Below are 27,775 nucleotides of genomic sequence, written 5' to 3' on the forward strand. Positions count from 1 at the left end.
GCCGCCACCGTCTCGACCCACTCGGCCAGCATCGGCCCGCCGTGGCGCGCGGGCTCGAAGAAGACGTCGAGCGACGAGGAGAAGAGGGTGAAGAGGTCCCACACAACCGCGGCGTGCCGGTGCCCGTCGGCGAGCCCCATCGCCTCCCACCGCTCGCGCTGCCAGGCGGCCTCGAGCTCGTCGTCGAACCGCGTCGTCAGGTTGGCCGTGTACTCCGCCATCAGAGGCTCGACGATGCCGTACACGTCGGCGAGGCGGGGCAAGCCTCGCGCGACGTAGAGCCGGTTGAGCGACTCGAGCGGCGGCCAGAGCGGCGCCCACTCGCCGAGCGCGTCCATCTTGTCCGATGCGGACAGCGCCGCGTCCTGCAAGTGCTCCATCGCCTGTTCACAGCTCGAGGTGTGAAGAGACGCCGTTCACAGCGCCGCGTCCTGCAGGGGCTCCGTATCGCCGAGGACGAGACGGCGCGCCAGCGGCCGGACCACAGCCGGAGGACGGAGTCGAGCGAGTCTGCGCTCGCGTACGGCGCAAAGGCGGGCGCAAAGACGGTCGCCTCGAGCACCGCGTCCTGGTAGAGCAGCTCGGTCAGCTCGACGAGCTGCGCAGGCCGCAGGTCGTGCAGCGCCGCGTGCAGCTCGAGCTTCTGCAGCCGACACTCCCACCGCCTCGCCGCCGACGTGCGCAGCAGCGAGCGCGCCTGCTCGGCGAGGAGGACGGAGAGCTCCTCGGCAGTCGGGAGCGGCGGCGGGAGCCCCTTGCCCTTCCGCTCCGCCTCCGCCGCCGCCGCCGCCTCGGCGGCCCGGGCCGCGGCCTCCTCGGCCTCGCGGGCGGCGGCGGCGGCGGCAGCCTCGCGCTGGGTACGCTTGGCGAGCGCTTCGTCGTGCCGCGAGGAGAGCTTCGCGGCGGTGCGGCGGAGGGCACTCGCGAGGTCCTCCGCCTCGCGCAGCTTGCGCTGCGCGATGGCGCGGTGGCGCGGGTTGAGGTCGCCGTCGGCGTGCGCGGAGTCGTCGAGCACGTGCCGGTACATTGCGATCGCGGCGCCGCAGCGCGAGTTCTTGAGCTGCATGTTTGCGGCAGAGATCAGGGTGGGCACCTGCGGCGAGAGCGTGTACGCCGCCTCGAAGCACGCGAGCGCCCGTCGCGGGTCGTGCTCCGAGTTGGAGGAGTGGCCAGCCTTGATGAGCGCGAGAGCGTCCGCCTGGTCGGCCAGCTCCTGCACGCTGCCGGCCGCGCCCCCGCCGCTCGCCGCGGCCGCGTCGCTTGCGGCGGGCTCCGCGCCGACCGCCCTCCCCGCCGCCTCCGCCTCCGCCGAGGAGATGGAGGAGATGGAGGAGGCGGAGCCCGCGCGCGCGAGGCGCGGCGAGCCCGAGAGCGGCGGCAGGCCAAGCACGTCCCGCACCACCGGGTCGGCGCGCGCCTGACACGGGACTCAAATGAGTGACTGACTTCCTCAACTACTTCGCCCACTACCGAGGCTCGCGCGCGCCTGGCACGGACCGCGCGCGAGGAGCTCCTGCAGCGCGTCGTGCCCGCCCTCGAGCCGCGCCTCGGTCGCAAGCAGCTTCGAACTAAATATTAAGTCATTGAAGGAACTAGCAGTGAATTAATGCCCTCGAGCCGCGCCTCGGTCGCGAGCAGCTTCTCCCACAGCGCCTCCGGGCTCGCCTCGCCCTCCTCCTCGGCGGGCGCGGGCTCGGCCTCCCCCGACGCTGCGGCGGCCGCCTCGTCGGCACGCTTGAGCGACAGCTCCTCGGCGGAGAGGAGGTAGAGCTGCGCGTCGATGCCCGCCGCGTCCGCGTGCTCGTGCGCCAAGGCGACGAGCGTGAAGTAGGCGCCCGCCGTGTCGGCGAACGCCGCCGCCGACAGCTGCAGCGGCCCGTCGGCGGCGAAGACCGTGTGGTAGTCGAGGAGGAGCGAGTGGAGGAAGCGCAGGATGGAAGGGAGGCCCTCGACGTGGTCGCGCCGGTCGTGCGGCCGCCACACCTCGCGCGAAGTGTGGAGCCGGCGCAGCTCGCGGCGCAGCGCGGACGCCGCGTCGCTCGCGCGCCGCGCCAGCGCCTCCTTGAGCGGCGTTTCGTCCGGCAGCTGCGCCGCCGCCAGCCAGCCCTGAAAGGCGCGCTGCAGCACGCACAGCTCGTGCTGGTGCAGCGAGATGCCGAGCGTCGCCCTCGCGGCCGCGAGCGCGCCGCTCTCGAGCAGCCGCGCCACCTCCGCCTCCACCGGCCGCCCGTCGCCGCCCTCGCCGCCCTCAAAGAGGCTGTCCACCAGCGGCTGGTACAGGCCGACCGACGCCGGGTACATGAAGGGCAGCGTCGCCTCGGGCGAGGGCACGTCTTGCCACACGGTGCCGAGGCGGCTGTACACGTTCCACGCCAGGGTGTTGAGCCGGCGGAGTGCCAGCTGCAGCGCGGCGGCCGCCCCCTCGGCGGCGCTGCCCAAGTTGGGGAGCACCTCGTCGAGGCTGATGGCCTAAGGGGAGGTAAGGCCAGGCAAACTTCTCCACACACACGAGGTGGTGGGGCAAGGGCCAGGCAACCCTCGCGTCTCCACGTCTAACGACAGGAGCCCCGCACGGCATTAAAGGTGCGAGGCCCAGTGCGCGTGGGCGAGCAGTGTGTGTGTGCGTGCGTGTGTGTGCGTGTGCGTGTGTGCGTGTGTGCGTGTGTGCGTGCGTGTGTGCGTGCGTGTGCGTGCGCGTGTGTGTGTGTGTGCGTGTGTGCGTGCGTGCGTGCGTGCGTGCGTGTGTGTTGATGGCCTGCAGCAACGCCTCGACCTCCTCCCGCCGCAACTCGCGCCGCTGGTCGACATCGACGGCAACCGGCCAGCTCGTGTCGGCTGGCGCGCTCGCCACGGCGGCGAGCAAGCCGGCGCCAAAGGCGGCCAGCTGCCGCTCGCCAAACGCGCGCCTAGGGGAAGGCTTTGGGAAGGGTCGGGCGAGGGTTCGTAGGACGGTTCAGCTGCCGCTCTCTCCACGGGCGCGCCACTCTGAGGAGGAGGGGAAGTGCTCGCGCGAGAGGGACTGCAGCAGCAGCAGCCGGTACGGCACGTACACCTGCAGGTAGTTCGTCACTTAATTGCCTACTCCACTACTTAATTAAGGTACGGCACGTACACCTGCAGGTCGCGGAACAGCGACGCGACGGCGCGGCCCCCGACCATGTCATCCCCGAGCCCCGGCTCCGACCAAACGTCCCAGCCGGGCGGAGGCACGGGCAGCCGCAGCAGACGCGACAGCCGCGCCGACGTCTCGCCCGCCACGCCGAAGCGCGCCCGCATCTCACGCACGGCGGCCTGCTCGACGCGCGCCGTGCCCGCGCCGCCGCCGCGCTGCCCCGCCGCCGCGCCCGCGCCGCTACCCCGCCGAGGAGCAAACAGCGCGCCGCCGTCGCGGCTCGGCCCGTCCGACGCCCCCTGCGGGCGGGACGAGTCGTCGGCGAGGAGCCTCCCCACCCACTGGCTCGCCAGCACCCGCGTGCTGATCCAGCGCCCTAGCTCCGACCCGCCCTCGTCGCCCTCCGACGCGCCCGACATCTGCGCGCCGAGCGAGGCGCCGCGCGCAAGCGCCGGCTGCGCGTCCACGTCGGCCGGCGCCTCGTCGGGGCGGTAGAGGGCGGAGGAGAGGTTGCGGGAGAGCTCCTCGGCGAGCATGTCGAAGCTCTGCGGGTCCAGGTCCAGCTCGGGCGGGAGCGGCTCCTCTGCGCCCTCTCCCGCATCCGCCGCGAGCGCCCTCTTCTCCGCGCCAAGCGTCGCCACCTCCTCGGGCGGCGGCGGCACCGGCGCCGGTCCCGGTGGCGGCTCCGGCGGCCCCGGCGGCGCCAAGTCGGGCTCCGGGTCGGTCGTGGGAAGCAGCAGGAGCAGCGCCTCGAATGCCAGCAGTTGTCGCTGCGCCTCATCGAGCGGCCAGCAGCCGCCTTCGCGCCATGGCAGGCCGTCGTCGGACGAGGCCTTGGGCAGCACGAGCAGATCCTTGAGACGAAGGAGCGCGAGCTCCTCCGCCGCCACCTCGGACGCGTCGGACGTCCTGCTGGAAGCCGCCGCCTCTGCCACCGCCTGTTCAGCTGCCTCGTCCTCGGCGGCCTCATCCTCTGTAGCTGGCCGCGCGGCAAACGCCCGCGACGAGCGCGCGAAGGTAGCGCTCTCCGCCGCCACCTTCTCGGCCAGGACGCGGGCGGCGTCGTCGGTATCCTCGCTCATGCTCGCGTCCGGCGCTCCGCGCCGACTTCTTCGTCTCGGCGAAGGGAGAAAAACGCCCCCGATGCCCTGCGCCAAGAAAACGAGAAATCCTTCCAAGATCCTGCTCGTGCAGGTGGGGACCCTGTCCTTCTCCCGCCCCGGAGTGGTCAAAAATACTGCTCTTCACCTCAGGTCGTTGTTGCAGGTTCGTACACAATTACAGCTGCGCACACTGGCGGCAATAAGACAGGTACACCAGGGACAAGAACCGGCTGCACGCCGGCGCCGACGCCCCTACCCGGACACCCCTCGCGCGTCTGAGATCAGTACTCGAGTACGCGCTCGCACAGGACGTAACTTGGAGAGATATCCAAAGGCACTAGGGTCATCGACCACGGTGCCGGCACGCCAACCGCCAGAGGGGCACCGCAGCAGAGTCGGGCGATGGCGCCGCCTCGCGATCTGCGGTGGCACGTACTGGTCGCTCCGACAGGTCCGCCGCATTTACGAGTATGGAGACGTACGCGAGCGGGTCGATGAGGTAGTACGAGATGCCCAAGATTGCGCCACTCCACTGTAGCGCCGCCTTGTCGTCGCTCAACGTGCCCGCACGCCACTCGGCAACGTAGGCGCTCATCAACGCAATCGTCGCCGTCACGGCGACTGCGGCCCACACGGCGCACACGATTGCCCTCCTCCGCCACTCATGATGAACAGGCACACAGAGGACAAAGACCGACAGCTCCAGCACCTGCGCCAGCGGCAGCATGACGTAGGTGGCGCACGCAAAGCCGTCATGCAGCGACGAGTTGTCCTCGATCGTGACAATGGCGACGCCGAGCAAGGTACCAAGCGCGCCCGCACCCGAGAGCGCGCTCAGCAGCACGAGCATGCTGTAGATGCGCGTGGACTTGATGTGCGGCACCTGGAGCAGGAGCGCCAGGCGAAAGACGCCGAGCACCAGGGCCTGGGCAACGACGAGCGCGAAGCCCGTGCGAGAGATGGCGAGGTTCGCAGTCTGGCCTGGCCACTGCCCCATCAGGTACGTCGAGATGGGTTGCAAGCCCTGGTCGGGCAAAGCGTCAGTGTCATTGTCGTAGACGGCCTTGCAGATGACGAGCGCGAGGACAAAGGTGGTGATGAGGGCGAGAGAGAGGGAGCGGAGCAGGATCCGGCAGCAGCGCGAGCGGCGAGCCAAGCCCGCGAGCGGCGAAAGCGGCGCCATTGGCGACGCGCCCGCTCTTTCGCCCTCCTTGCTTGGAGCCGGGCAAGAAATCGAAGTTCGCGAGCCATCTGCCTTGGCCTGTCTTCTTTCTTTCTTAGCCGCAAGGCCACAACGCAATAACACTTCTCTTCGCCACTACCCGTCATACAGTCCTCTGTCTATCTCGCAAAGCGCCGGGGGTTCCCCACACAACGCGTCGTCGACCTGATATCCATCCCCAACGAGGCAGCGGCTGCCCGTCTCGTGCTCCGAGGAGCGTGCAGGAGACGAGCAGCAGATCGCGCTGCCTCCCTCGCAGCTTTTGTCGCAGACGGGATAGTGGCTGAGCTTGGTCGCCGACTCCTTGCAGTACCAAGATACTTGAAGGGAATTACTCCACGCAACCCCACTCCGGGAGCTCCATCTGCATCATGGGCAATTCGCCTCCGACATGCACCGTCTCAGGGATCAGGGAAAGATGCTGAGGCTTGCCGGGCCCAAACACCTGCTGCAGATAGCTTACAAAGTTTTGCAGCCGCTGCAAGCGATTGGACCCTGTTACGTGTTAGCATGGTTGCGCACGACCCGTCGCAGGCGCCAACTATGCACGAGACTGTGTCGAGTTCGCCGAAATAGCGAATGTTCTTGGTCGCAAAGCGGTCGAGCAGAGCGCTTTGCCACTCGCCTGCCGATGACAGCGATGAGAATAGGTGGCGCCGGAAGTGACCGATCCTTTCGCACTTGCCCAACTTCCTTGTATGTTTCCCAACCCGTGGCCGTACTCATCGTACCCGTTGCAGTTCTCTTTCGGAACAGAGAAGGATGTGCACACGTGATGCGGCCCAGTGTTCTTCTCTGGGCTGCAGCTTTGCGCTGGTCGCGTCGAGTCGAGATAGAGCACAGACGAGGGAGCACCGACGACGATTCGAAGCGGCACGCCGAGCCGGGTGACGCCATACGCGCCTTCGGCAGAGAGCACCGACCAGCGTTGTATCATTTGGCCCCCGGCAGAATATCCAGACGCAACTACGGCTCTAACCGTCGGATAGGCGTTAGTCACCCACTCGAGGACGGCATCATAAGCAGCGAACGACGGAATGCCTCCGAGGCCTGTCCCGTTGCTCGATGAGCCCGGGTCCGAGAAGCCACCGTACGCCCACTGCTGAACCTTGCCGGCTGTGGACCAGATTGGGGCCTCCCCCTTTGAGGAGCCACCGCTCCAAGCGTGGGCAGTGCACGGCTCGTCCGGGAATACGGGGAGGGTGAAAGTAGTTTGGGGTGCGGTACCTTCTGTGAAACGATTTTCGAGGTGTGAATACACCCCCTAGACGCGACGCCCCCCGAACCAACGGGCCAGACCCTTCCAGAGGTGCCCCAGGGACGCCCAAAACCGGCCACAGCAGCCCCACAACCCTTAAACAGTACTCGGCACAACCACTCAAAGTTGGCCTCCCCCGGTGGTGTTTCACATTAGGGGCACCGTACGGCAGGCCGCCCTGAGCCCCCTAGGCGGACCGCCGCTCCTCTAGCGCGCAGCTACCCGATGGGCAAAGGGCCCCCACCCACCCCAGACGCCCTCACGCCCTCTCCCCAGGCCTTAGCTGCGGCGCCGAGGGCGATCCCGCGCGAGGGATCGCTGCTGCTGAGCCGCAGCGGCCGCCGGCGGCGCCGCCGCCGCCGCGGAAACCTTTGTCCTGTACATCCTCGTGCTTTGGATTTCTGCAGGAGTGTACACAGAGTACGTGGAGGCACCCTTCGGACGTTGGCTTCGCCGCGCAACGGAATTTCGCAAACCGTAGTGCGCGGCGAAGTGATACGTGATACGGGGAAAGACAAAAGAGCGCGGCTCTACCTTTAACAATAAATAAATAAATAAAACGGACACCTCTACTAGGAGATGGGTAAAAAGGAACAGGTCCCCGCCCTGCGGTCTTTGTGCAGGGTTCTTTGTGGGTGTGGTCGCTGGTCGGCGACTAGCCGGGGTCGTCCTCCCGATGGGGGACTAGCACTAGCCGTCTTCCACATGGTCCCTCGGGTCCCTGCTGCTCCTAATCTCGTCGTACATCCTCCTGCTGATCTCAGCAACATCCTGCTCCCTCCCTCGTCTCTACCTTTAACAGAACAATTGTAAATAAATAAATAAAACGGACACCTCTACTCTAGGAGATGGGTAAAAAGGAACAGGTCCCCGCCCTGCGGTCTTTGTGCAGGGTTCTTTGTGTGGGTGTGGTCGGCGACTAGCCGGGGGACAACGAGAGAGCTTCAGATTTTTTCGGCTTTAGACTGACTCAGAGTAAGAGAACGAGCAACAGAGAGCCACACACAGCAAGATGATAGATAGATGTTAAGGCCGTATAGACTATAGTGAGTCAGGCAACACAGAGAAACCGGCCACTGAAACGGTACGCCGAATGGAGGGAGAGAGGTGAGAGGGTCGAGCTGTCTCGGACACTGCGCGAGTTGCGCACTCTCAGCGGCGGTCAGGCGCCACACTGTTTGCCCAGAGGTGGCTCGACCCGGATCGGCCGTGCGCCTCCCTCGCGCGGGCTGCTGCGGCCGCATGCGGCGACAGCTTTGGGGGCGGCACGGGAGGCGGCGCGTCGTCCTCCCGCTCGCTGCTCGTCTCTAGACGGCGGTGCAGCGCCGCCTCGTACTCTTCATACGGCGGCAGCGGCAGCGGCAGCGGCGGCTCGTCGAGCTCGTCGCGCAGCAAGCTGCACATCCACCGCCGCTCCGCCTGCCTGCACACGTCGAGGATGTCGCGCCCGCTCAGCCCGCGCGCCGCGTCGCCCAGCCGGAAGCGCTGCTCTGCGGGCAAGTGCTTTGCGTACAGCCCGAAGATCTCGCACCGGCCGGGCGCCTCGGGCGCAGCGAAGTGGATGCGCACGTCGAAGCGCGAGAGGAGGGCCGAGTCGAGGTCCGTGCGGCGGTTCGTCGCGGCGATCAGCGTCGTGTCCGCCTGCGCGTCCATCCCATCGAGCCGGTGTCAATGAGGAAGTGTCTAGAAAGTGTCTAGGAAGTAGGAAGTGTCCGCCTGCGCATCCATGCCATCAAGCCGCCGCAGCAGCACGGAGAGCATGCGGCGCGACGCCTCGTTGATCTCGCGCGATCGCGAGCCGGCGAGCGCGTCCAGCTCATCGAGGAAGAGGATGCAGCGGCCGAGCGTCGCGCAGTCGTCGAAGAGCGCGGCGAGCTGCTGCTCCGCCTGCGGGAAGGTTCGCAGAAGATTCAGGCAAGGTTCCACACTGCTCGCCAACGCGCCCGGAGCCTCTGCTCCACCTTGCCGTACCACTTGCTCATCAGCGCCTCGAGCGGCGCGTACACGAGCGGAAGCCCCGCCTCTGCAGCCGCGATTTTCGCCGCCGTCGTCTTGCCGGTGCCGGGCGGGCCGTAAAAGAGCAGTGCCGCGGCGCGGTCCGAGCCGAACGCGCGCGTGCCCTCGCGTACCGCCGCGAAGGCCTTTGGGTGCTTGAGGGGCAGCAGCAGCGCCTCCTCCACCTGCATACGCGTCTCCTCTGCGCCCGCCAGCGCCTCCCACGACGTGTCAGCGCGCCGCGCCGCGCCGCGCGGAGGCGGCATCACCAGTCGGGCGCCCATGGTGCCCAGGCGCTCCCTGGCCTCCTTGGGCGTGCTCGGCTTTGGCGGGGATGCGTCCTCGACTGGCGTGCTCTGCGGCGGCGCGGCAGGACCGCCCTGTCCTTGGCCGGCCGGCCCCATTGGACCGCCAAAGCCTGGAGCGCCCGGGATGGGTCCTTGGCCGGCGGGCCCCATAGGACCCCCAAAGCCGGGCGACCCGGCAGGTCCCACAGGACCGCCGAAGCCTGGCGTGCCGGGTGGTGGAAGCGGGATCGGCGGCCCGCCACCAAACTGCGCGGCCCGCTCCGCACGGGCAGCGGCTCGGGCAGCGGCGGAGAACTTGGCGTCCTTGGCGCCCGACATGTGCGCGCTGCCGCGTGGGGCCACGTCCGGCTGGACTGGCTGAAATTGTACCGCCAACGCAGCAGGAACCAGCGCCAGGAGGCAGATCACAGACCGGCCAGTCATCGCGGCTTGTAGAAGGGAGCTCGCTGCGAGCAAGAAAACGCAGGCGACGGATTCCAGTGCAGCTCGAAATAGGACCGCCGCAAGGCGTGGCGTGGAGCGGTTGAGCATCCCTCCGGGGGGCCCTCTGCGCCGGGGAGGCGTTGTTGGAGGCTAGGACGCAAGCGTCCGTCGCCCTTTCAAACTCACTCGGGGCCCACCCACTCCGCTGCGCTCCGACCCGGTTTCAACTTACGTTATCTCGTTTTGTCGTTTTTATCGTTCTGGCACCAGCTGACAAACACAAAACAACTCTAACACTCACACGTCATTTGGGGCCTGGAGCATTGTTTGGTATTGCTAAAAATCTCTCTCCAGCTGTCCGCGTCGCGCACTCGTCCCAACCGGGGGCCGCAGACTCGTTCCGCGCGCCAACGGCTGGTGACGCTGTGTTGCCCTTGAGCTAGTCCTCCCCCGGTCGCCTAGCCTCTGCGCTGTCTGGCGAACGCCTGTATGCCATGCGCGCGGACCACGCTTGCGTGGTACGTGGCTGGCAGGCGGACCCGTGTGCGGGGTCCCGCGCACGGGGAAGCTTCACGGGTTCGAGTCGTCAAACATTAAGCAGCGGAGGTGTGCCGAGGGGGACCGGGAGGCGGTAAGTCGTCGTCGCCCGGCGCTGCTTGCAGCACCGTGGCGATGGCGCTGAGAGGTTCCTCTTTTCCGCGCCCCCCCCCCGCAAGGCGCGCGATACACACGCAGCTGAAGGCTTATACCCGGACAAAAGCACGTTGCCAAACGCACTTTTCTCTTTTGCCAGAGTCTCGCGAATCAAAGGGCCTCCGCTCAGGTGTGAACATATCGCTGCGGTCATAAGCGGTGCATGCAGGCTCATCGCTCGCTAGAATCGACCATCACCCCCGGGCGTTGGGCTCGGGTCCGATGCCAGAATGGTAATAAACGGAAAACGCGAGGACCGAGGTGAACAAGCTCGGAGCACTTGGAGCTCGGAATACGGAAAAGCAAGCTGAAAATGGAGCTCGGCTAGGGTTGGTTGCGCAGCTATGAACAGGAGCGACTTCGCGATGTGGAAGATCATCTCTGGTTCTCGAGTGCCAAGGAGCACCACTTCTTTGACGTCCCAGAGCGCTGGAGGCGCGGGCTGAGGTACTATGCGACGTCGTTTCCACGCTGCTCGGAGGCGCAGCTGACGCTGGACGCCACGCCCAACTACCTGTCCTCTGCAGGCGCGGCCGCAAGGCTTGCACAGGCCTATGGTCCCGCACGGCTGGCGAGAACGAGCTTTGTGGTCGTGCTTTGCGAGCCAATCCGGCGAGCCCAAAGCGCGCTGTACCATTTCCGTGGCGTCATGCTGGGCGCGTTTATTTTCCCGCTGGTACCCGCAGAGCAGCAGACGCCCATGACGAGGCACATCGGGTGGCCGTGGCGCTCCTTTCGTGACCGTGTGCATCGCGACGTCCGTGCAAGGACGTTCAGCGGCGCCCTGTACGCAATGGGACGCTATGGCGCGCAGCTCGACGCGTGGCTGGAAGCCACTGGGCGCCTGAGCGTAGTGCCCCTACCGCTCTACTCGAGGCACGAGCTCGCGACTCTCCGCGAGATTGAGTGCCGCGTGATGCACCGGAGCGCTCATGGCACTGATCCGCCGGCCGACGCGTGCGACGCATCCCGCGTGCACGAGCCACCCCCCGGCGCTCGGATCAACTCCAACTCCCACCCGCCTCTCTGGGCGGACATCGATCGCGCGGACGCAGCGACTCTCGCGACGAGCTTTGAGTGCTCTAACCAGCACGTCCACGTGCTTCTCGAGACACACCCAAACGTCAGCGTGCTCCCCGCCGGATTTGGCAAGCAGGAGTGGGTTCACTTCCTCGAGCCGGCGTACCTCCCACCTCCGGAGGCTCGCAGTCGTGCGCCGCCGTGGCTCGCGTACGGCGCCATCCCACTGATGCAGGACGTCTTGACGCACCTGTGGCGGCCCTCAGCGCCCACCCCGCGGGTGGGCCGTGAGAATTGGGTGCTCGCGCTGCTGCTCTTCGCGCTGCTGCTGGCTGGGCTCACCACGGCGTGCGGCTGCACCGTGCACGTGCTGCGATTCCGAGTGCCATCCCGGAGCGCAGTGCTAGTGTGACGCAGAGCGCAACGCGGTGACCGGTGTCGCCGGTGTGCACTCTCTTGCTTCGGAAGCGAAGGGCGGTGCATTGGCACGGTGTGGGGGCGGCGGCCGCAAGCACCGGTCCACCGGTATCTGTCAAATCATTGTGGGGAACTGTGTGGGCAGCCCTGGTGTGGACGGTTCTTTTGCGGTATCTTGATGTATCTCTCCATATCTGACCGTATCCCACCATATCCTGCCATATCCTGCCGTATCCCGCCATATCCTGCCCGCCTCACGCCGAGCAGCCCGGCCTCTCCGCGCTCTCTCCGGCCGCAGTGCGCAGAGCGCGCGACGGCAAAAAAGAAACTTACACGTGGCGTGTGCTCGAAAATCAGCAGTGCTCCTCCGGGAATGTACGTAAGAGCTAAATACACTGAGAGAGAGAGAGAGATTCGTTCACCGGCTTCTCCGACTGCGCTGAGTGGTAGGGCCCCCAAGGGCCTAGAAATACTGGAGAAAGTCGGGGGACGTAGAGTGGTCCGTGGCGCGTCCATGCACCCGCTAACACTTGTCGCCCGGGGTGCTGCCCGCGAGACGCGCCGTAGATGGCCGCCTTGAGTTGCGACGTGTACTCGTCTCGGTTCAGCACGCCTGCGCCGCTGAGGTCGAGAGCAGGAAGTGGAGGTGCAGGCGCGGCACGCGGCTCGCGCTACTTGCTGTGCACAGTCACGTGCGACTGCTCCACCGCGTGGAAGCTCAGCAGGAACGCGTCGAGCGTGCCTTCTTAGTTCTTACGTCACGTCACTGACACTTTCGTCGCGTGTCGTGGGTGTCAGAGCGGGTGAACATTCTGAAAAACACGGCGGGTCCGGGGCCCGCGGGTCCGTAGGACCGTACGCCGTTCGGTTCAGATCACGTGTCAGCACCACTTCGTGGTCACGCAGTCGCACGCACGATTGGGCCAGCTGAGGTTCATACCGTTTTTATGGCGGGTGCTAATAAAATCAAGAATAAAAAATAAACTTGGGCTTCGCTAGAGGTGCGGCCTACGCGTGTCCTCGCCCTTGCGGTCTTGAGAGGGAAGGGGAAGGGGCTGTGTGTCTGTGCATGCATGTGTGTGTGTGTGTGTGCATGAGGGGGCGAGGACAATCGACCCATTCTTCATTGCAAGCGAACTTTCCCACAAATTTCTGCTGCATCCCTTAAGCCTCGACCCGGCACGCTTGTCGATCCCAGGCTTGTCGATCCACGCTTGTCGATCCCCATGGTCGCTTCGAGCCTGCTTCGCCACTCCGCCCTCGCCGCGCGGGCGGCGCCAGCGACCATGCAGCAGGCGGGCAAGCTCGAGGCTCCCATCCCGTGGCTGCCGCGACCGGACTACCTCGACGGCACCCTCGCGGCCGATGCCGGCTTTGATCCGCTCAAATTTGCGGAGAAGTACCGCGAGGGCATCAAGATCAACGTCTGGCTCAACCCCGAGACCGGGCTCCCCTTCTCCACCGCCACCTCCGCGTGCAAGCCCAACACCATCACGCTCGGCCCGAGCACGAGCAGCACAAAGCGGAGCTTGGCGTGGATGCGGGAGGCGGAGATCAAGCACGCGCGGCTGGCGATGCTGGCGGCGGCGGGCTGGCCGCTGGCGGAGCTGTGGCACGGAGCCTTCTCCAACCTGCTCGGCATGCCTTTTGCGCTCGAGGTGACGCAGGGCCGCTCGCTCTCGGTGTTGAACGGAGGCCTGGGCGAGGTCTGGCCGTTCCTGCTCCTGGTGGCGATCGGCACCTCCGCGATCGAGTGCAGAACGCTCGACCAGGTGCACGGCCTGACCGCGACCGGCAAGACGATGCGCTCGGACGGCCAGGTGGTGATGAAGTCGTACGTGCCTGGCGACTGCGGCTTTGACCCTCTCGGGCTGTACAACTGGTTCGGCGCGAACATGGGCGTGATGGACAAGATGTACGCGGACAACGACCCCGGGTACGCGCTCCGGCTCGCCGAGTACCACCGCAAGGAGATGGAGACGGCCGAGCTCAAGAACGGGAGACTCGCCATGCTCGCGATCACGGGCTACGCCTTCCAGGAGGCGCTCTACGGCACGCCCGTGGTGGACCAGACGCCGCTCTTCTTCACCTTCTTCGGGGACGTGCTGGCTCCGGGCGCGCTGCAGAGCCTCGGTCTCTTTTGAGTCGGCGTGTAACGAGCACGTGCTGAGCTGTGCACTGAGACCCGTGTGACTGTCCTCACACGCTCCCTGCCGTCTCCCGCCTCGCGGCAGCCGCGCCGCCGGTCGCGACTGACTACCGCACGGGTGATTACGTGTATACACGTATATGCGCGTACAGTAGATTACACGTATATGCGCGTCCACTCGGCGGGGTCGCAGCTGATTCTGGAAGGCACCGAGAGGTACCAAATGGCGCAAATGACCAAAATCAAGATTGTGTAACGGCCGCCGCCTCGCAGGTGCGTCGGCGGCTGGAAGCGGGTCGCGTCCAGCGCTGTCGAGGCCGCCGCCTCGGCATGGGCGGGCGACGTGCACGGCGACGGCGCTGGGCAGTCGTCAAAGCGTCGTGAGCTCGATCTGCGCCCTGCCTCCTCCCCGGTTCGTGGAGTAGAGGCAAACCCCGCATCCCTCGGCCCCGTGTGAATAAGAATTAAAAAAATCTTCTCCCTCGCACAGTGAATGTTTGTTAGGTATATTGTTGGCAGTGAATAAGAAATCTCATCGCGGTTCCAATAAATCTTCATCATCACTTGGAGCACTTGGAGTGCAGTCGGCAACCGCACACCCAGCCATCAGTGAAATTATCAAAAAAAGCAATAATGGGCATGAAGGAGACGTGGTCGACCTTTGGGGGGAGCTCCTCTACTTAGCTGATGTTGGCCGCCTCACCCCCGCCGTGTGGGACAAAGTAAGAATGAGTCCTGCTATCCGCCTGCAAGCCCAAGATTGTTCGCACCTATGGGAGCATCAGGTGTTAGCAGCGGGCCGAGAGTGTGGACTATTGTCTAGACAATGCGGAGTACCATGGAACCGTCTCCATCCTCATCGTCGTCTTGCAATGGAATGTCGGCCTCCGGCAGATAGCCGCTCGTTCTGCGGCTGATTCTTTCCAGTGCAGGAGCAGCGGTGTCGTCCTTGGGCACTACCTGCTTGACTGGGAGGCAGTTATCCACTGTTTTCTTTAGCCACATGCGGAAGGGGTAATCCACATATTGGTTGAGGAGCCCCGAGATGACGTATATCAGTGGAAATGCAGCGAGCAGCATGCCCTGAGTAGAGAGACCACCCCCCTTTAGCGGCTGCTCCGTTCCAATTCCTTGGGCCCATGCGTCCTCAAAGTCAATTAGCAAATTCATGACCAAGTAATGACACATATACACTTGGAAACCGAGGTCCCCTAAGTTGGTCAATACGGGGTGCCGACAAAGTTTTGCAAAGACGCCACCTGTTCCACACGAAGAGGCAAATAGGAAGGTTCCATAGAGCGGACCCATTAGGGTGAGCCACAACGGTTCGTAAGCGACCACCCTGCCATACCCAGTTGGCTTCCACCCGTCTCTGCCAAACCAAAAGAAGTTGAGCACGAAGAACGCAGCGGCGGTAAAATCAGCTACGGCCCCCCAAAAGTAGCGCCCGATACGACCCCAGCGGGTCTCATGCTGCCAGGCCTCTCCGCATCGGCAAGCACATAGCATCTCAGCCACCACCATGCCAAAGAAGAAATCTGGAGCGCGCGCCTATTTGCAACACAGATGCGTGTGCTTCTCGCCATGTGTGGGGAAGGTGCTTAGCATATATTTCAACGCCAGGGGAAATCTGTAAAGAATATACCAGTTGGACCACCGCTGGTCCTCCCCCGCGTTGCATTTGTCTACGTCCCCAACGATGAGACACCCAGTCTGCTTGCCAAGATCAACCATCGCCATCGACACAATCGGCCCATGCATGAGGCAGAGTGAAGCTGCAAGTGCACCGAGCATGCGGAGTGTGATGCCGTCGGCAGCGGAGCGTGTGTGTCGCAGTAGTGAGTGTGTAAGAGGGAACAGCCACCAGGAGAACGACATGCACGATAAGGTCCACCCCGGCCCGTTGGGGAACCAGTCAGAACCTGGTGCGAAGGCTTGCACCAAGAAAAGCGACGTGATGGCACCTCCGGCGAGAAACTCGTCATGGCGCTCCCACCTCGCGACGCTGTAGTAGAGGGCATTCAGCACGTAAAAGAGGTAATACGAGGCCACGATTGCCCCAAATCGCAGGCAGTAGAAGCGCAGGATGCTCGCGCGGTCAGTGTACAGCTTCTCGCGATACGCATACATTGTGATGAACCCCGAAAGGATGATAAAACCCTGAACAGGGACATATCCACGGCCAAGTAGAACCTATATGCAGAGCTCAGGGCCTGGTCACGTTTACGGGAGGCGCAGGACTCGCGGCGACCAGGGGAGTTTGGCCCCAAATGGATCGCGAGACGGCCGCGGCCACTGCGTGAGATGGCCGCAGGTGATCCAAAACGTAAGTACGCAGCGAATGCCACTCACATGCTCGAGCAGCTTGCGCCGCACAGGGATCTTTTGGGTCTGCATGCGACTGTGTAATAGTGCCGCGCTAGTGTGCAAAGCCAATGATGCCAATAACCAATTCGCCGCGCTACAACGTAAACGTGGGGTTCAGTCAGACGGGGCCACCCCCGGTCGGTAGGTTGTGACTAGTCGCCGACCACACCCACAAAGAACCCTGCACAAAGATCGCACGGGCGGGGACCTGTTCCTTTTTACTCTGGGCCGGCGCGGGGCCCCCCGGAGGCACCGTGCGCCGCGCAGCAGTGCGGAAACGGGGCTCCGGCGCTCAGAGTCGCTCAGAGCACCGACTTCCCGATCTAACCCGGTCTAATAGAGGGCAGATTTGGAGAGATCTCGAGAAGTACGTACAGATAGACCCTCGAACCATAAGAAAACTCCGACCTGATCGGTCGTACTGACCGCCGACAGATCACTCCAGACAGCAGACAGGCCGACGTCTGCACGCGGCCGGCCGGGCGAGAGGCTTGACACGATCCGACCCTGCGACCCTGACGCTGCTGCTCTAGCTATCAGCCATGCACTGCTGACTGCTGCCACAATGTGCGACCTGTGCTGGCCCACTTGGCGGCCTTCCCGGTCAGTGGTGAGGCGCAGTTCAGAGCTGTCGATGGCGCGATGCCGCACTGGTCCCACATTGGTGACACGAGACCACCAAGTTTGCCGGTCCAAGAGAGAGGCACCGGCGCTGTCCTGAGAAGGTGCGTGGTCCCTCTTGACTGCCCATGCGCGCGAGGCTGTGTAGGCATAGCCTCGAGAGTGCCAGCAGCCAGTCGCCGAGGCAAATTGTGACGCGCATTGCGTCAGAAGCCGGCACACGATGGAAGGACACCTTCCTTCTGGCCGTACGATCAGGTCGTCACTGAATGCTTGATACTAAGGCCGCGAGCTATGCAGGTGATCAATTGTGCATCATGGCACGGTCAGCTGCGCCGACAGGCTGTCGCAAGGCGTGATAGCATGGCCGCAAGGACGCCGAATTCCCATGAAAACAAGTAAAAAATCGCGAAAAAAGAAAAAAACACTCCGAAAAATCGGCGCCTGCGGCGGGCCATGGGGCCCCATCTCCCCCCCGCATGGACACCCTCTGGGGCCCCCGCGCCGGCCCAGAGCTCTATGAAATGGAACCGACTAGCCCTAGTAGTAAAGTAGAGCTAGGTGCGTTTTTTTGTTCATTTACGTACTCGTACACGGTGATACCGTCGGATCTCGGAACTGGCGTCGGAATCACCGCGCGCCATATGACATGCGCATATATGTGTGTGCATGCGTGTGATTTGCTTGCCATCTTTCAGCCTCTACTCCCCTGCCGCGTCTGCCACCTCCGCCGCGCCCGGCACTTGGGCTTTCCTCCGTCCACGACGGCCAGCGTGGGTGGGCCTCAGAAGGCACATGCGCAGAACCACGTACCTGGTCCGCCCCCCCGACTCGACTAGCAGACTCGACTAGAGGAAGGCGTGCAGCTGCTGCTTGTCGACCCACGCCATGGCGCCAGCCACGTCGGCGACCGAGGCCGGCAGGAAGTGCACCTTGGACATGATCTCCTCGTCGAAGAGGCCGCAAAAGATGCGCCTGCGGACGCGGCGGCGCGGCGGCGCGGCGCCTCGGGCCGGCGGGCGGAAGAGAGGGTGCTGTGCCCGGGGCGCGAGGGCGTGCGGCGGTCACCAGAACGGGTACCAGTACGAGGGGGTGTTGTAGAGGCAGGCGACGCCGAGCCGGCCGGGGTAGTGCCTGCGCAGCACTTGTATGCACTCGCACACGTGGGGAACCATCGACGCCTGGGAAGGGGAGGGGCGGCAGCTGAGAGCTCGCACGGGAGCTAGAAGGGAGGCGGAGGCGGCCTTGCGGCCGGCTTGCAGATGCGTGGCGCCACCCCCCCCCGCCCCCGCGGCGCATCCCTCGCGGCGTGCGGCTGCTGTGGAGCCCGAGAGGGGGAGAGAGAGAGCAGTTCGGCGTGTGCAGGCGCGTGCTCGTTTCCATTAACGCATGCATTCCTTCGCCTTGAAGCCCGAGAGAGAGATGAGGATGCAAGCGCGCTGCACTCGCCGGCCGCGCCGCACGGGCATGCGGCGGATGTAGTGCTCCATGTGGTAGGCGCAGAAGCGCGTGCACTCGTCCCGCGACGTGAAGCGCTCCGGGTGCCTACCGAGCTCCTTCCAAAGGCTGAGAGGACCGCCGCACCGCTCGCAAGCGCGCAGCGGGAGCGAGGCGGAGGGCGCGCCACGCACGCACGTTGACGTAGGTGACGGGCATCCCGTGCCGCGTGTACACCCAGTGCGCGAGCGGCGGCTTCGTGTGCGGCGGGTGCAGCGACCGCCCGCCCCCTCCCTTGCCGCGCCCAAAGTAGTGACCGATCCGCAGCGTCGGCAGGTAGGCTGGCCGGCCGCTGTGCGCCGCCGCCGCCTCCGGAGGCGACGGCTCGTCCTCGGTCAGGTTACCGGAGCCCTGGTGGCGCATGAGGACGACCCAGCCGCGCTGCGAGCACGCCGCCGGCATGTGGCGCGGCCGCAGGGCGCGAGGCCGGACACGCTTGCGCCACTCAATATCCTTCGACAGCATCGCTGCAGCCTTTGGCAACGACCAGCCGTGCACTTGCAGGAAGCGCTGGTAGGTGTCGGCATCCAGCGTCTCGCCGCCGATCGCGTGCGGCAGCGGCGCGCTGACCTCAGCACGCAGCTCTGCAATCAGCTGCTGCCTCTCCGCGCTGCTGACTGTGCTGCTGCCGGCGCGCTTGCCCCTGGCCGCGAGGTGCACGGCCAATTTGGAGGCGAGGAGCAGCGGGAGTAGCAGTGCCAATCTCGGAGAGATTCGGGACAGCAGCGCTGCTCGGGAGGTGAGCGGACGGAGCAGGCGTCGAGCTCTTGGGAGCTGAACCATTGCTTGCTGTCGGAAAGAAGAATTCAACAAGGCTCTGTCAAAGCACAGGTTCGACTAAAATCCCTGTGTGGTGGCGGCGTACCGTCCTCCCATCCCTCCCTTGGGTTGTCTGTTTTCTTTCTTTCTTTCTTAGCACAGGTTCGACACAGGTACCCAAGCACGATGTGCCGCTTTTCCAAACACAATATCCGCTCGGAGCCTCTCCGAGTTGGAATGCTATGGCACCGTCGCCCGCGGCAACCTGGCGGACCCACAGGGCGGACGGCACGCCGTGCCCTGGATCCCAGTCGGTTTGGGTATCGTATGGCACGCCAGGCGAGTGCGGCCGATACTCAAAGCCCGCGCGGCTGAGCGTGATGGGCATCTCGGTGTTGCAGTAGGCGGCGTCGTGAGGATCCCAGCCGTTGCGCACGTAATATGACGAGTCGTTGTTGAACCAGAGGGCCACGTTCACCGTCGCCTCAGCCGGCGCGTCGAAGCTCAGTTCGTAACGCGCCGGTACGTGCCAGACCTGGTGCGGGAACATGACATGCAGGCTGCCGACAAACTCCTTGGGGAGTCCGCCGAGTCCGCCGTCCATGCGGAAATCGTGGTTCGAGTCGGCCCACTCGTCATCGTACAGCAGCTGCACGCAGTAGGTTTCCCAGAGCTCTCGCGAGCCTGCCGTGCTTGCACAGCCCGCGATGGAGAATGTCGCATTGCCGGAGCAGGTGCCTGGCGCATCGACGTGTTTGCGGCACGCATCGGCCCCTGGCGTCGCATTGAGGCCACGCGTGCAGCATGCTCCCGCGCACTGGCTTCGCGCAAAGGTGGAGTTGCAAGCGCTGGCAAGGTCGGAGTGCGTGGAGAGTGCACCCCAGTCCACGTTGGTGAGCCACTGCGTGCATGCGTCAGCCGCATCCCCGTGTGCCCATCCTGGTTGCCAACGGTCAGCTGGGCACGCAAATGGCACGGCGGCTCCCGGCTGCGCCTGAGTTTCCGGCGGCAGCAGAGCCAGCGCCAGCAAAGCCAGCGCCATCACCATCATCAATTGCCACGCCCTCGCACACACAATCGTTGGACCCTGCATTGTGATAGCAGCGACCAGCACTGGTGGGCGCACACGCGGCGGAGGACGGCACGCCGCCACCACACAGGGATTTAAGGAGAGGGGTGTGGTGCGCTTGGCGACGCCCACCCTTGGGCGTCCGCCTCTTCCTATCCCTCTTCGGACTTCGCAGTCAGTCCCTCGCCGATTCTCGCTGCAACTTTCATGCCACCTCGCGGTCGTCCCACTCTCGTCGTTCTCTCCCTTGTCGCTTCTTCCTCTGTCGCGTCGCTCTCCTCTGCCTCGTTCTGCGACGCCGCCGCCGCCTGCCGATCCCTTGTTCTCGCGGCTTCTTTCGCCTTTCGGCGCAACTCCGCGCTGCTGCCGGCATATTTTGGCCCCTCGAGTCTATCGAGCTCTCCTCGCGCAAGGACGACTCTTCTGACGCCCACTATCAAACTCGCCATTGCTAGATTACGCCACGCAAAAGATTCTTTAGTAGCTTTCCTGCTAGCTCCGCCATCATGCGCCGAGTTTGGAAATAACTTTTACTATCCGTTTTGGTTGTTTTCAACCACAAAAGGTATGCAAGGCTGGAGAACCTGAAGAGGCTGCTCAACGACGGCACGCTGACCCGGGAGGAGTTTGAGGCGCTCAAGCAGAAGGAGTTGCAGGCGGACGCTACCGACCGCGGCTCCGACCGCGGGTCACGAAGCACAATGGATGTTGGTCATCGCACGCATGCCCCTAGCCATCGGCCGCCATGCAGCGCGCCAGCTGCGAGACCTTGGCTCTGGCGGCATGAGAGCTGAGGCTGTTCGTTTCGCGCGAAGGGCGGTGCACACCTTACTCGCGCCCACCGCCGGTGTGAACGTCTCGAGAGTGCCCCAGGTACCGGTGTGGAAAGGGGAGGGTACCTCGGTATAAGGTGCGCTAAGGTATAGCACTCACTCACACACCTAGGTAGAGGGTGTGGGCGCTGCGCGCCTACCTCTGTGTCGGTACAAGGTGTGTACACCTGCACCTAATGAAGCGTGGCTCCCCATCCCGTACCCGCTGCCCGGCGCGTTCAGAATAGATTTCTTCACAATGTCGCAAATCAAACTTTGGCGAGCTTTCACATCGCGAAGTCGCTCCTGTTCATAGCTGCGCAACCAACCCTAGCCGAGCTCCATTTTCAGCTTGCTTTTCCGTATTCCGAGCTCCAAGTGCTCCGAGCTTGTTCACCTCGGTCCTCGCGTTTTCCGTTTATTACCATTCTGGCATCGGACCCGAGCCCAACGCCCGGGGGTGATGGTCGATTCTAGCGAGCGATGAGCCTGCATGCACCGCTTATGACCGCAGCGATATGTTCACACCTGAGCGGAGGCCCTTTGATTCGCGAGACTCTGGCAAAAGAGAAAAGTGCGTTTGGCAACGTGCTTTTGTCCGGGTATAAGCCTTCAGCTGCGTGTGTATCGCGCGCCTTGCGGGGGGGGGGCGCGGAAAAGAGGAACCTCTCAGCGCCATCGCCACGGTGCTGCAAGCAGCGCCGGGCGACGACGACTTACCGCCTCCCGGTCCCCCTCGGCACACCTCCGCTGCTTAATGTTTGACGACTCGAACCCGTGAAGCTTCCCCGTGCGCGGGTTACCCCGCACACGGGTCCGCCTGCCAGCCACGTACCACGCAAGCGTGGTCCGCGCGCATGGCATACAGGCGTTCGCCAGACAGCGCAGAGGCTAGGCGACCGGGGGAGGACTAGCTCAAGGGCAACACAGCGTCACCAGCCGTTGGCGGGCGGAACGAGTCTGCGGCCCCCGGTTGGGACGAGTGCGCGACGCGGACAGCTGGAGAGAGATTTTTAGCAATACCAAACAATGCTCCAGGCCCCAAATGACGTGTGAGTGTTAGAGTTGTTTTGTGTTTGTCAGCTGGTGCCAGAACGATAAAAACGACAAAACGAGATAACGTAAGTTGAAACCGGGTCGGAGCGCAGCGGAGTGGGTGGGCCCCGAGTGAGTTTGAAAGGGCGACGGAGGCTTGCGTCCTAGCCTCCAACAACGCCTCCCCGGCGCAGAGGGGCCCCCGGAGGGATGCTCAACCGCTCCACGCTACGCCTTGCGGCGGTCCTATTCCCAGCTGTACTGGAATCCGTCGTGCGTTTTCTTGCTCGCAGCGAGCTCCCTTCTACAAGCCGCGATGACTGGCCGGTCTGTGATCTGCCTCCTGGCGCTGGTTCCTGCTGCGTTGGCGGTACAATTTCAGCCAGTCCAGCCGGACGTGGCCCCACGCGGCAGCGCGCACATGTCGGGCGCCAAGGACGCCAAGTTCTCCGCCGCTGCCCGAGCCGCTGCCCGTGCGGAGCGGGCCGCGCAGTTTGGTGGCGGGCCGCCGATCCCGCTTCCACCACCCGGCACACCAGGCTTCGGCGGTCCTGTGGGACCTGCCGGCTCGCCCGGCTTTGGGGGTCCTATGGGGCCCGCCGGCCAAGGACCCATCCCGGGCGCTCCAGGCTTTGGCGGTCCAATGGGGCCGGCCGGCCAAGGACAGGGCGGTCCTGCCGCGCCGCCGCAGAGCACACCGGCCGAGGACGAGCCTCCGCCCAAGCCGAGCACGCCCAAGGAGGCCAGGGAGCGCCTGGGCACCATGGGCGCCCGCGTTGTGATGCCGCCTCCGCGCGGCGCGGCGCGGCGCGCTGACACGTCGTGGGAGGCGCTGGCGGGCGCAGAGGAGACGCGTATGCAGGTGGAGGAGGCGCTGCTGCTGCCCCTCAAGCACCCAAAGGCCTTCGCGGCGGTACGCGAGGGCACGCGCGCGTTCGGCTCGGACCGCGCCGCTGCACTGCTCTTTTACGGCCCGCCCGGCACCGGCAAGACGACGGCGGCGAAAATCGCGGCTGCAGAGGCGGGGCTTCCGCTCGTGTACGCGCCGCTCGAGGCGCTGATGAGCAAGTGGTACGGCAAGGTGGAGCAGAGGCTCCGGGCGCGTTGGCGAGCAGTGTGGAACCTTGCCTGAATCTTCTGCGAACCTTCCCGCAGGCGGAGCAGCAGCTCGCCGCGCTCTTCGACGACTGCGCGACGCTCGGCCGCTGCATCCTCTTCCTCGATGAGCTGGACGCGCTCGCCGGCTCGCGATCGCGCGAGATCAACGAGGCGTCGCGCCGCATGCTCTCCGTGCTGCTGCGGCGGCTTGATGGCATGGATGCGCAGGCGGACACTTCCTACTTCCTAGACACTTTCTAGACACTTCCTCATTGACACCGGCTCGATGGCATGGATGCGCAGGCGGACACGACGCTGATCGCCGCGACGAACCGCCGCACGGACCTCGACTCGGCCCTCCTCTCGCGCTTCGACGTGCGCATCCACTTCGCTGCGCCCGAGGCGCCCGGCCGGTGCGAGATCTTCGGTCTGTACGCAAAGCACTTGCCCGCAGAGCAGCGCTTCCGGCTGGGCGACGCGGCGCGCGGGCTGAGCGGGCGCGACATCCTCGACGTGTGCAGGCAGGCGGAGCGGCGGTGGATGTGCAGCTTGCTGCGCGACGAGCTCGACGAGCCGCCGCTGCCGCTGCCGCTGCCGCCGTACGAAGAGTACGAGGCGGCGCTGCACCGCCGTCTAGAGACGAGCAGCGAGCGGGAGGACGACGCGCCGCCTCCCGTGCCGCCCCCAAAGCTGTCGCCGCATGCGGCCGCAGCAGCCCGCGCGAGGGAGGCGCACGGCCGATCCGGGTCGAGCCACCTCTGGGCAAACAGTGTGGCGCCTGACCGCCGCTGAGAGTGCGCAACTCGCGCAGTGTCCGAGACAGCTCGACCCTCTCACCTCTCTCCCTCCATTCGGCGTACCGTTTCAGTGGCCGGTTTCTCTGTGTTGCCTGACTCACTATAGTCTATACGGCCTTAACATCTATCTATCATCTTGCTGTGTGTGGCTCTCTGTTGCTCGTTCTCTTACTCTGAGTCAGTCTAAAGCCGAAAAAATCTGAAGCTCTCTCGTTGTCCCCCGGCTAGTCGCCGACCACACCCACACAAAGAACCCTGCACAAAGACCGCAGGGCGGGGACCTGTTCCTTTTTACCCATCTCCTAGAGTAGAGGTGTCCGTTTTATTTATTTATTTACAATTGTTCTGTTAAAGGTAGAGACGAGGGAGGGAGCAGGATGTTGCTGAGATCAGCAGGAGGATGTACGACGAGATTAGGAGCAGCAGGGACCCGAGGGACCATGTGGAAGACGGCTAGTGCTAGTCCCCCATCGGGAGGACGACCCCGGCTAGTCGCCGACCAGCGACCACACCCACAAAGAACCCTGCACAAAGACCGCAGGGCGGGGACCTGTTCCTTTTTACCCATCTCCTAGTAGAGGTGTCCGTTTTATTTATTTATTTATTGTTAAAGGTAGAGCCGCGCTCTTTTGTCTTTCCCCGTATCACGTATCACTTCGCCGCGCACTACGGTTTGCGAAATTCCGTTGCGCGGCGAAGCCAACGTCCGAAGGGTGCCTCCACGTACTCTGTGTACACTCCTGCAGAAATCCAAAGCACGAGGATGTACAGGACAAAGGTTTCCGCGGCGGCGGCGGCGCCGCCGGCGGCCGCTGCGGCTCAGCAGCAGCGATCCCTCGCGCGGGATCGCCCTCGGCGCCGCAGCTAAGGCCTGGGGAGAGGGCGTGAGGGCGTCTGGGGTGGGTGGGGGCCCTTTGCCCATCGGGTAGCTGCGCGCTAGAGGAGCGGCGGTCCGCCTAGGGGGCTCAGGGCGGCCTGCCGTACGGTGCCCCTAATGTGAAACACCACCGGGGGAGGCCAACTTTGAGTGGTTGTGCCGAGTACTGTTTAAGGGTTGTGGGGCTGCTGTGGCCGGTTTTGGGCGTCCCTGGGGCACCTCTGGAAGGGTCTGGCCCGTTGGTTCGGGGGGCGTCGCGTCTAGGGGGTGTATTCACACCTCGAAAATCGTTTCACAGAAGGTACCGCACCCCAAACTACTTTCACCCTCCCCGTATTCCCGGACGAGCCGTGCACTGCCCACGCTTGGAGCGGTGGCTCCTCAAAGGGGGAGGCCCCAATCTGGTCCACAGCCGGCAAGGTTCAGCAGTGGGCGTACGGTGGCTTCTCGGACCCGGGCTCATCGAGCAACGGGACAGGCCTCGGAGGCATTCCGTCGTTCGCTGCTTATGATGCCGTCCTCGAGTGGGTGACTAACGCCTATCCGACGGTTAGAGCCGTAGTTGCGTCTGGATATTCTGCCGGGGGCCAAATGATACAACGCTGGTCGGTGCTCTCTGCCGAAGGCGCGTATGGCGTCACCCGGCTCGGCGTGCCGCTTCGAATCGTCGTCGGTGCTCCCTCGTCTGTGCTCTATCTCGACTCGACGCGACCAGCGCAAAGCTGCAGCCCAGAGAAGAACACTGGGCCGCATCACGTGTGCACATCCTTCTCTGTTCCGAAAGAGAACTGCAACGGGTACGATGAGTACGGCCACGGGTTGGGAAACATACAAGGAAGTTGGGCAAGTGCGAAAGGATCGGTCACTTCCGGCGCCACCTATTCTCATCGCTGTCATCGGCAGGCGAGTGGCAAAGCGCTCTGCTCGACCGCTTTGCGACCAAGAACATTCGCTATTTCGGCGAACTCGACACAGTCTCGTGCATAGTTGGCGCCTGCGACGGGTCGTGCGCAACCATGCTAACACGTAACAGGGTCCAATCGCTTGCAGCGGCTGCAAAACTTTGTAAGCTATCTGCAGCAGGTGTTTGGGCCCGGCAAGCCTCAGCATCTTTCCCTGATCCCTGAGACGGTGCATGTCGGAGGCGAATTGCCCATGATGCAGATGGAGCTCCCGGAGTGGGGTTGCGTGGAGTAATTCCCTTCAAGTATCTTGGTACTGCAAGGAGTCGGCGACCAAGCTCAGCCACTATCCCGTCTGCGACAAAAGCTGCGAGGGAGGCAGCGCGATCTGCTGCTCGTCTCCTGCACGCTCCTCGGAGCACGAGACGGGCAGCCGCTGCCTCGTTGGGGATGGATATCAGGTCGACGACGCGTTGTGTGGGGAACCCCCGGCGCTTTGCGAGATAGACAGAGGACTGTATGACGGGTAGTGGCGAAGAGAAGTGTTATTGCGTTGTGGCCTTGCGGCTAAGAAAGAAAGAAGACAGGCCAAGGCAGATGGCTCGCGAACTTCGATTTCTTGCCCGGCTCCAAGCAAGGAGGGCGAAAGAGCGGGCGCGTCGCCAATGGCGCCGCTTTCGCCGCTCGCGGGCTTGGCTCGCCGCTCGCGCTGCTGCCGGATCCTGCTCCGCTCCCTCTCTCTCGCCCTCATCACCACCTTTGTCCTCGCGCTCGTCATCTGCAAGGCCGTCTACGACAATGACACTGACGCTTTGCCCGACCAGGGCTTGCAACCCATCTCGACGTACCTGATGGGGCAGTGGCCAGGCCAGACTGCGAACCTCGCCATCTCTCGCACGGGCTTCGCGCTCGTCGTTGCCCAGGCCCTGGTGCTCGGCGTCTTTCGCCTGGCGCTCCTGCTCCAGGTGCCGCACATCAAGTCCACGCGCATCTACAGCATGCTCGTGCTGCTGAGCGCGCTCTCGGGTGCGGGCGCGCTTGGTACCTTGCTCGGCGTCGCCATTGTCACGATCGAGGACAACTCGTCGCTGCATGACGGCTTTGCGTGCGCCACCTACGTCATGCTGCCGCTGGCGCAGGTGCTGGAGCTGTCGGTCTTTGTCCTCTGTGTGCCTGTTCATCATGAGTGGCGGAGGAGGGCAATCGTGTGCGCCGTGTGGGCCGCAGTCGCCGTGACGGCGACGATTGCGTTGATGAGCGCCTACGTTGCCGAGTGGCGTGCGGGCACGTTGAGCGACGACAAGGCGGCGCTACAGTGGAGTGGCGCAATCTTGGGCATCTCGTACTACCTCATCGACCCGCTCGCGTACGTCTCCATACTCGTAAATGCGGCGGACCTGTCGGAGCGACCAGTACGTGCCACCGCAGATCGCGAGGCGGCGCCATCGCCCGACTCTGCTGCGGTGCCCCTCTGGCGGTTGGCGTGCCGGCACCGTGGTCGATGACCCTAGTGCCTTTGGATATCTCTCCAAGTTACGTCCTGTGCGAGCGCGTACTCGAGTACTGATCTCAGACGCGCGAGGGGTGTCCGGGTAGGGGCGTCGGCGCCGGCGTGCAGCCGGTTCTTGTCCCTGGTGTACCTGTCTTATTGCCTGCCAGTGTGCGCAGCTGTAATTGTGTACGAACCTGAGGTGAAGAGCAGTATTTTTGACCACTCCGGGGCGGGAGAAGGACAGGGTCCCCACCTGCACGAGCAGGATCTTGGAAGGATTTCTCGTTTTCTTGGCGCAGGGCATCGGGGGCGTTTTTCTCCCTTCGGCCGAGACGAAGAGTCGGCGCCGGAGCGCCGGACGCGAGCATGAGCGAGGATACCGACGACGCCGCCCGCGTCCTGGCCGAGAAGGTGGCGGCGGAGAGCGCTACCTTCGCGCGCTCGTCGCGGGCGTTTGCCGCGCGGCCAGCTACAGAGGATGAGGCCGCCGAGGACGAGGCAGCTGAACAGGCGGTGGCAGAGGCGGCGGCTTCCAGCAGGACGTCCGACGCGTCCGAGGTGGCGGCGGAGGAGCTCGCGCTCCTTCGTCTCAAGGATCTGCTCGTGCTGCCCAAGGCCTCGTCCGACGACGGCCTGCCATGGCGCGAAGGCGGCTGCTGGCCGCTCGATGAGGCGCAGCGACAACTGCTGGCATTCGAGGCGCTGCTCCTGCTGCTTCCCACGACCGACCCGGAGCCCGACTTGGCGCC

General features: G+C 64.4%; 11 protein-coding genes across 11 annotated transcripts; 5 read left to right on the forward strand and 6 right to left on the reverse strand.

Moving 5' to 3' along the window:
- Nucleotides 1-4,343: 4,343 nt before the first annotated feature.
- Nucleotides 4,344-5,429, reverse strand: EMIHUDRAFT_442044 (hypothetical protein). The gene has a single exon (XM_005784319.1). It carries the CDS (start codon nt 5,396-5,398, stop codon nt 4,559-4,561), a length of 840 nt encoding a protein of 279 aa, XP_005784376.1. The 5' UTR covers nt 5,399-5,429; the 3' UTR covers nt 4,344-4,558.
- A 339-nt stretch (nt 5,430-5,768) lies between these two features.
- Nucleotides 5,769-6,374, reverse strand: EMIHUDRAFT_231200 (hypothetical protein; the record flags this gene model as incomplete). The annotated part of the gene is made up of 3 exons (XM_005784320.1): nt 5,769-5,821; nt 5,901-6,062; nt 6,119-6,374. The coding sequence occupies 3 exons, from the start codon at nt 6,372-6,374 to the stop codon at nt 5,769-5,771; spliced, it is 471 nt and encodes a 156-aa protein (XP_005784377.1).
- A 1,473-nt stretch (nt 6,375-7,847) lies between these two features.
- On the reverse strand, nt 7,848-8,956 carry EMIHUDRAFT_72103 (hypothetical protein; the record flags this gene model as incomplete). Its single annotated transcript, XM_005784321.1, has 3 exons — nt 7,848-8,336; nt 8,448-8,582; nt 8,657-8,956. 3 exons carry the CDS (start codon nt 8,954-8,956, stop codon nt 7,848-7,850), a joined length of 924 nt encoding a protein of 307 aa, XP_005784378.1.
- A 1,542-nt stretch (nt 8,957-10,498) lies between these two features.
- Nucleotides 10,499-11,758, forward strand: EMIHUDRAFT_468066 (hypothetical protein). Its single transcript, XM_005784322.1, has one exon. It carries the CDS (start codon nt 10,764-10,766, stop codon nt 11,544-11,546), a length of 783 nt encoding a protein of 260 aa, XP_005784379.1. The 5' UTR covers nt 10,499-10,763; the 3' UTR covers nt 11,547-11,758.
- Nucleotides 11,759-12,733: 975 nt separating this feature from the next.
- Nucleotides 12,734-13,820, forward strand: Lhcf53 (light harvesting protein). The gene has a single exon (XM_005784323.1). It carries the CDS (start codon nt 12,778-12,780, stop codon nt 13,693-13,695), a length of 918 nt encoding a protein of 305 aa, XP_005784380.1. The 5' UTR covers nt 12,734-12,777; the 3' UTR covers nt 13,696-13,820.
- Nucleotides 13,821-15,251: 1,431 nt separating this feature from the next.
- EMIHUDRAFT_231205 (hypothetical protein) lies at nt 15,252-16,097 on the reverse strand (the record flags this gene model as incomplete). The annotated part of the gene is made up of 2 exons (XM_005784324.1): nt 15,252-15,860; nt 16,053-16,097. 2 exons carry the CDS (start codon nt 16,095-16,097, stop codon nt 15,252-15,254), a joined length of 654 nt encoding a protein of 217 aa, XP_005784381.1.
- Nucleotides 16,098-17,389: 1,292 nt separating this feature from the next.
- EMIHUDRAFT_231207 (hypothetical protein) lies at nt 17,390-17,863 on the reverse strand (the record flags this gene model as incomplete). Its single annotated transcript, XM_005784325.1, has 2 exons — nt 17,390-17,441; nt 17,757-17,863. The coding sequence occupies 2 exons, from the start codon at nt 17,861-17,863 to the stop codon at nt 17,390-17,392; spliced, it is 159 nt and encodes a 52-aa protein (XP_005784382.1).
- A 207-nt stretch (nt 17,864-18,070) lies between these two features.
- EMIHUDRAFT_231208 (hypothetical protein) lies at nt 18,071-19,992 on the reverse strand (the record flags this gene model as incomplete). Its single annotated transcript, XM_005784326.1, has 3 exons — nt 18,071-18,244; nt 18,324-18,828; nt 19,130-19,992. The coding sequence occupies 3 exons, from the start codon at nt 19,990-19,992 to the stop codon at nt 18,071-18,073; spliced, it is 1,542 nt and encodes a 513-aa protein (XP_005784383.1).
- A 2,649-nt stretch (nt 19,993-22,641) lies between these two features.
- EMIHUDRAFT_72106 (hypothetical protein) lies at nt 22,642-23,750 on the forward strand (the record flags this gene model as incomplete). Its single annotated transcript, XM_005784327.1, has 3 exons — nt 22,642-22,941; nt 23,016-23,150; nt 23,262-23,750. The coding sequence occupies 3 exons, from the start codon at nt 22,642-22,644 to the stop codon at nt 23,748-23,750; spliced, it is 924 nt and encodes a 307-aa protein (XP_005784384.1).
- A 1,473-nt stretch (nt 23,751-25,223) lies between these two features.
- EMIHUDRAFT_231210 (hypothetical protein) lies at nt 25,224-25,829 on the forward strand (the record flags this gene model as incomplete). The annotated part of the gene is made up of 3 exons (XM_005784328.1): nt 25,224-25,479; nt 25,536-25,606; nt 25,683-25,829. 3 exons carry the CDS (start codon nt 25,224-25,226, stop codon nt 25,827-25,829), a joined length of 474 nt encoding a protein of 157 aa, XP_005784385.1.
- A 339-nt stretch (nt 25,830-26,168) lies between these two features.
- EMIHUDRAFT_442049 (hypothetical protein) lies at nt 26,169-27,242 on the forward strand. The gene has a single exon (XM_005784329.1). It carries the CDS (start codon nt 26,200-26,202, stop codon nt 27,037-27,039), a length of 840 nt encoding a protein of 279 aa, XP_005784386.1. The 5' UTR covers nt 26,169-26,199; the 3' UTR covers nt 27,040-27,242.
- The last annotated feature ends 533 nt before the right edge of the window (nt 27,243-27,775 follow it).

Source organism: Emiliania huxleyi, assembly GCF_000372725.1.
Source record: "Emiliania huxleyi CCMP1516 chromosome Unknown EMIHUscaffold_170, whole genome shotgun sequence".
NCBI lineage: Eukaryota > Haptophyta > Isochrysidales > Noelaerhabdaceae > Emiliania > Emiliania huxleyi.

Excerpts from the sequence above, each read along its gene's own strand:
- EMIHUDRAFT_442044 (XM_005784319.1), bottom strand. The coding sequence starts at position 5,398 with ATGGCGCCGCTTTCGCCGCTCGCGGGCTTGGCTCGCCGCTCGCGCTGC.
- EMIHUDRAFT_468066 (XM_005784322.1), top strand. The coding sequence starts at position 10,764 with ATGCTGGGCGCGTTTATTTTCCCGCTGGTACCCGCAGAGCAGCAGACG.
- Lhcf53 (XM_005784323.1), top strand. The coding sequence starts at position 12,778 with ATGGTCGCTTCGAGCCTGCTTCGCCACTCCGCCCTCGCCGCGCGGGCG.
- EMIHUDRAFT_442049 (XM_005784329.1), top strand. The coding sequence starts at position 26,200 with ATGGCGCCGCTTTCGCCGCTCGCGGGCTTGGCTCGCCGCTCGCGCTGC.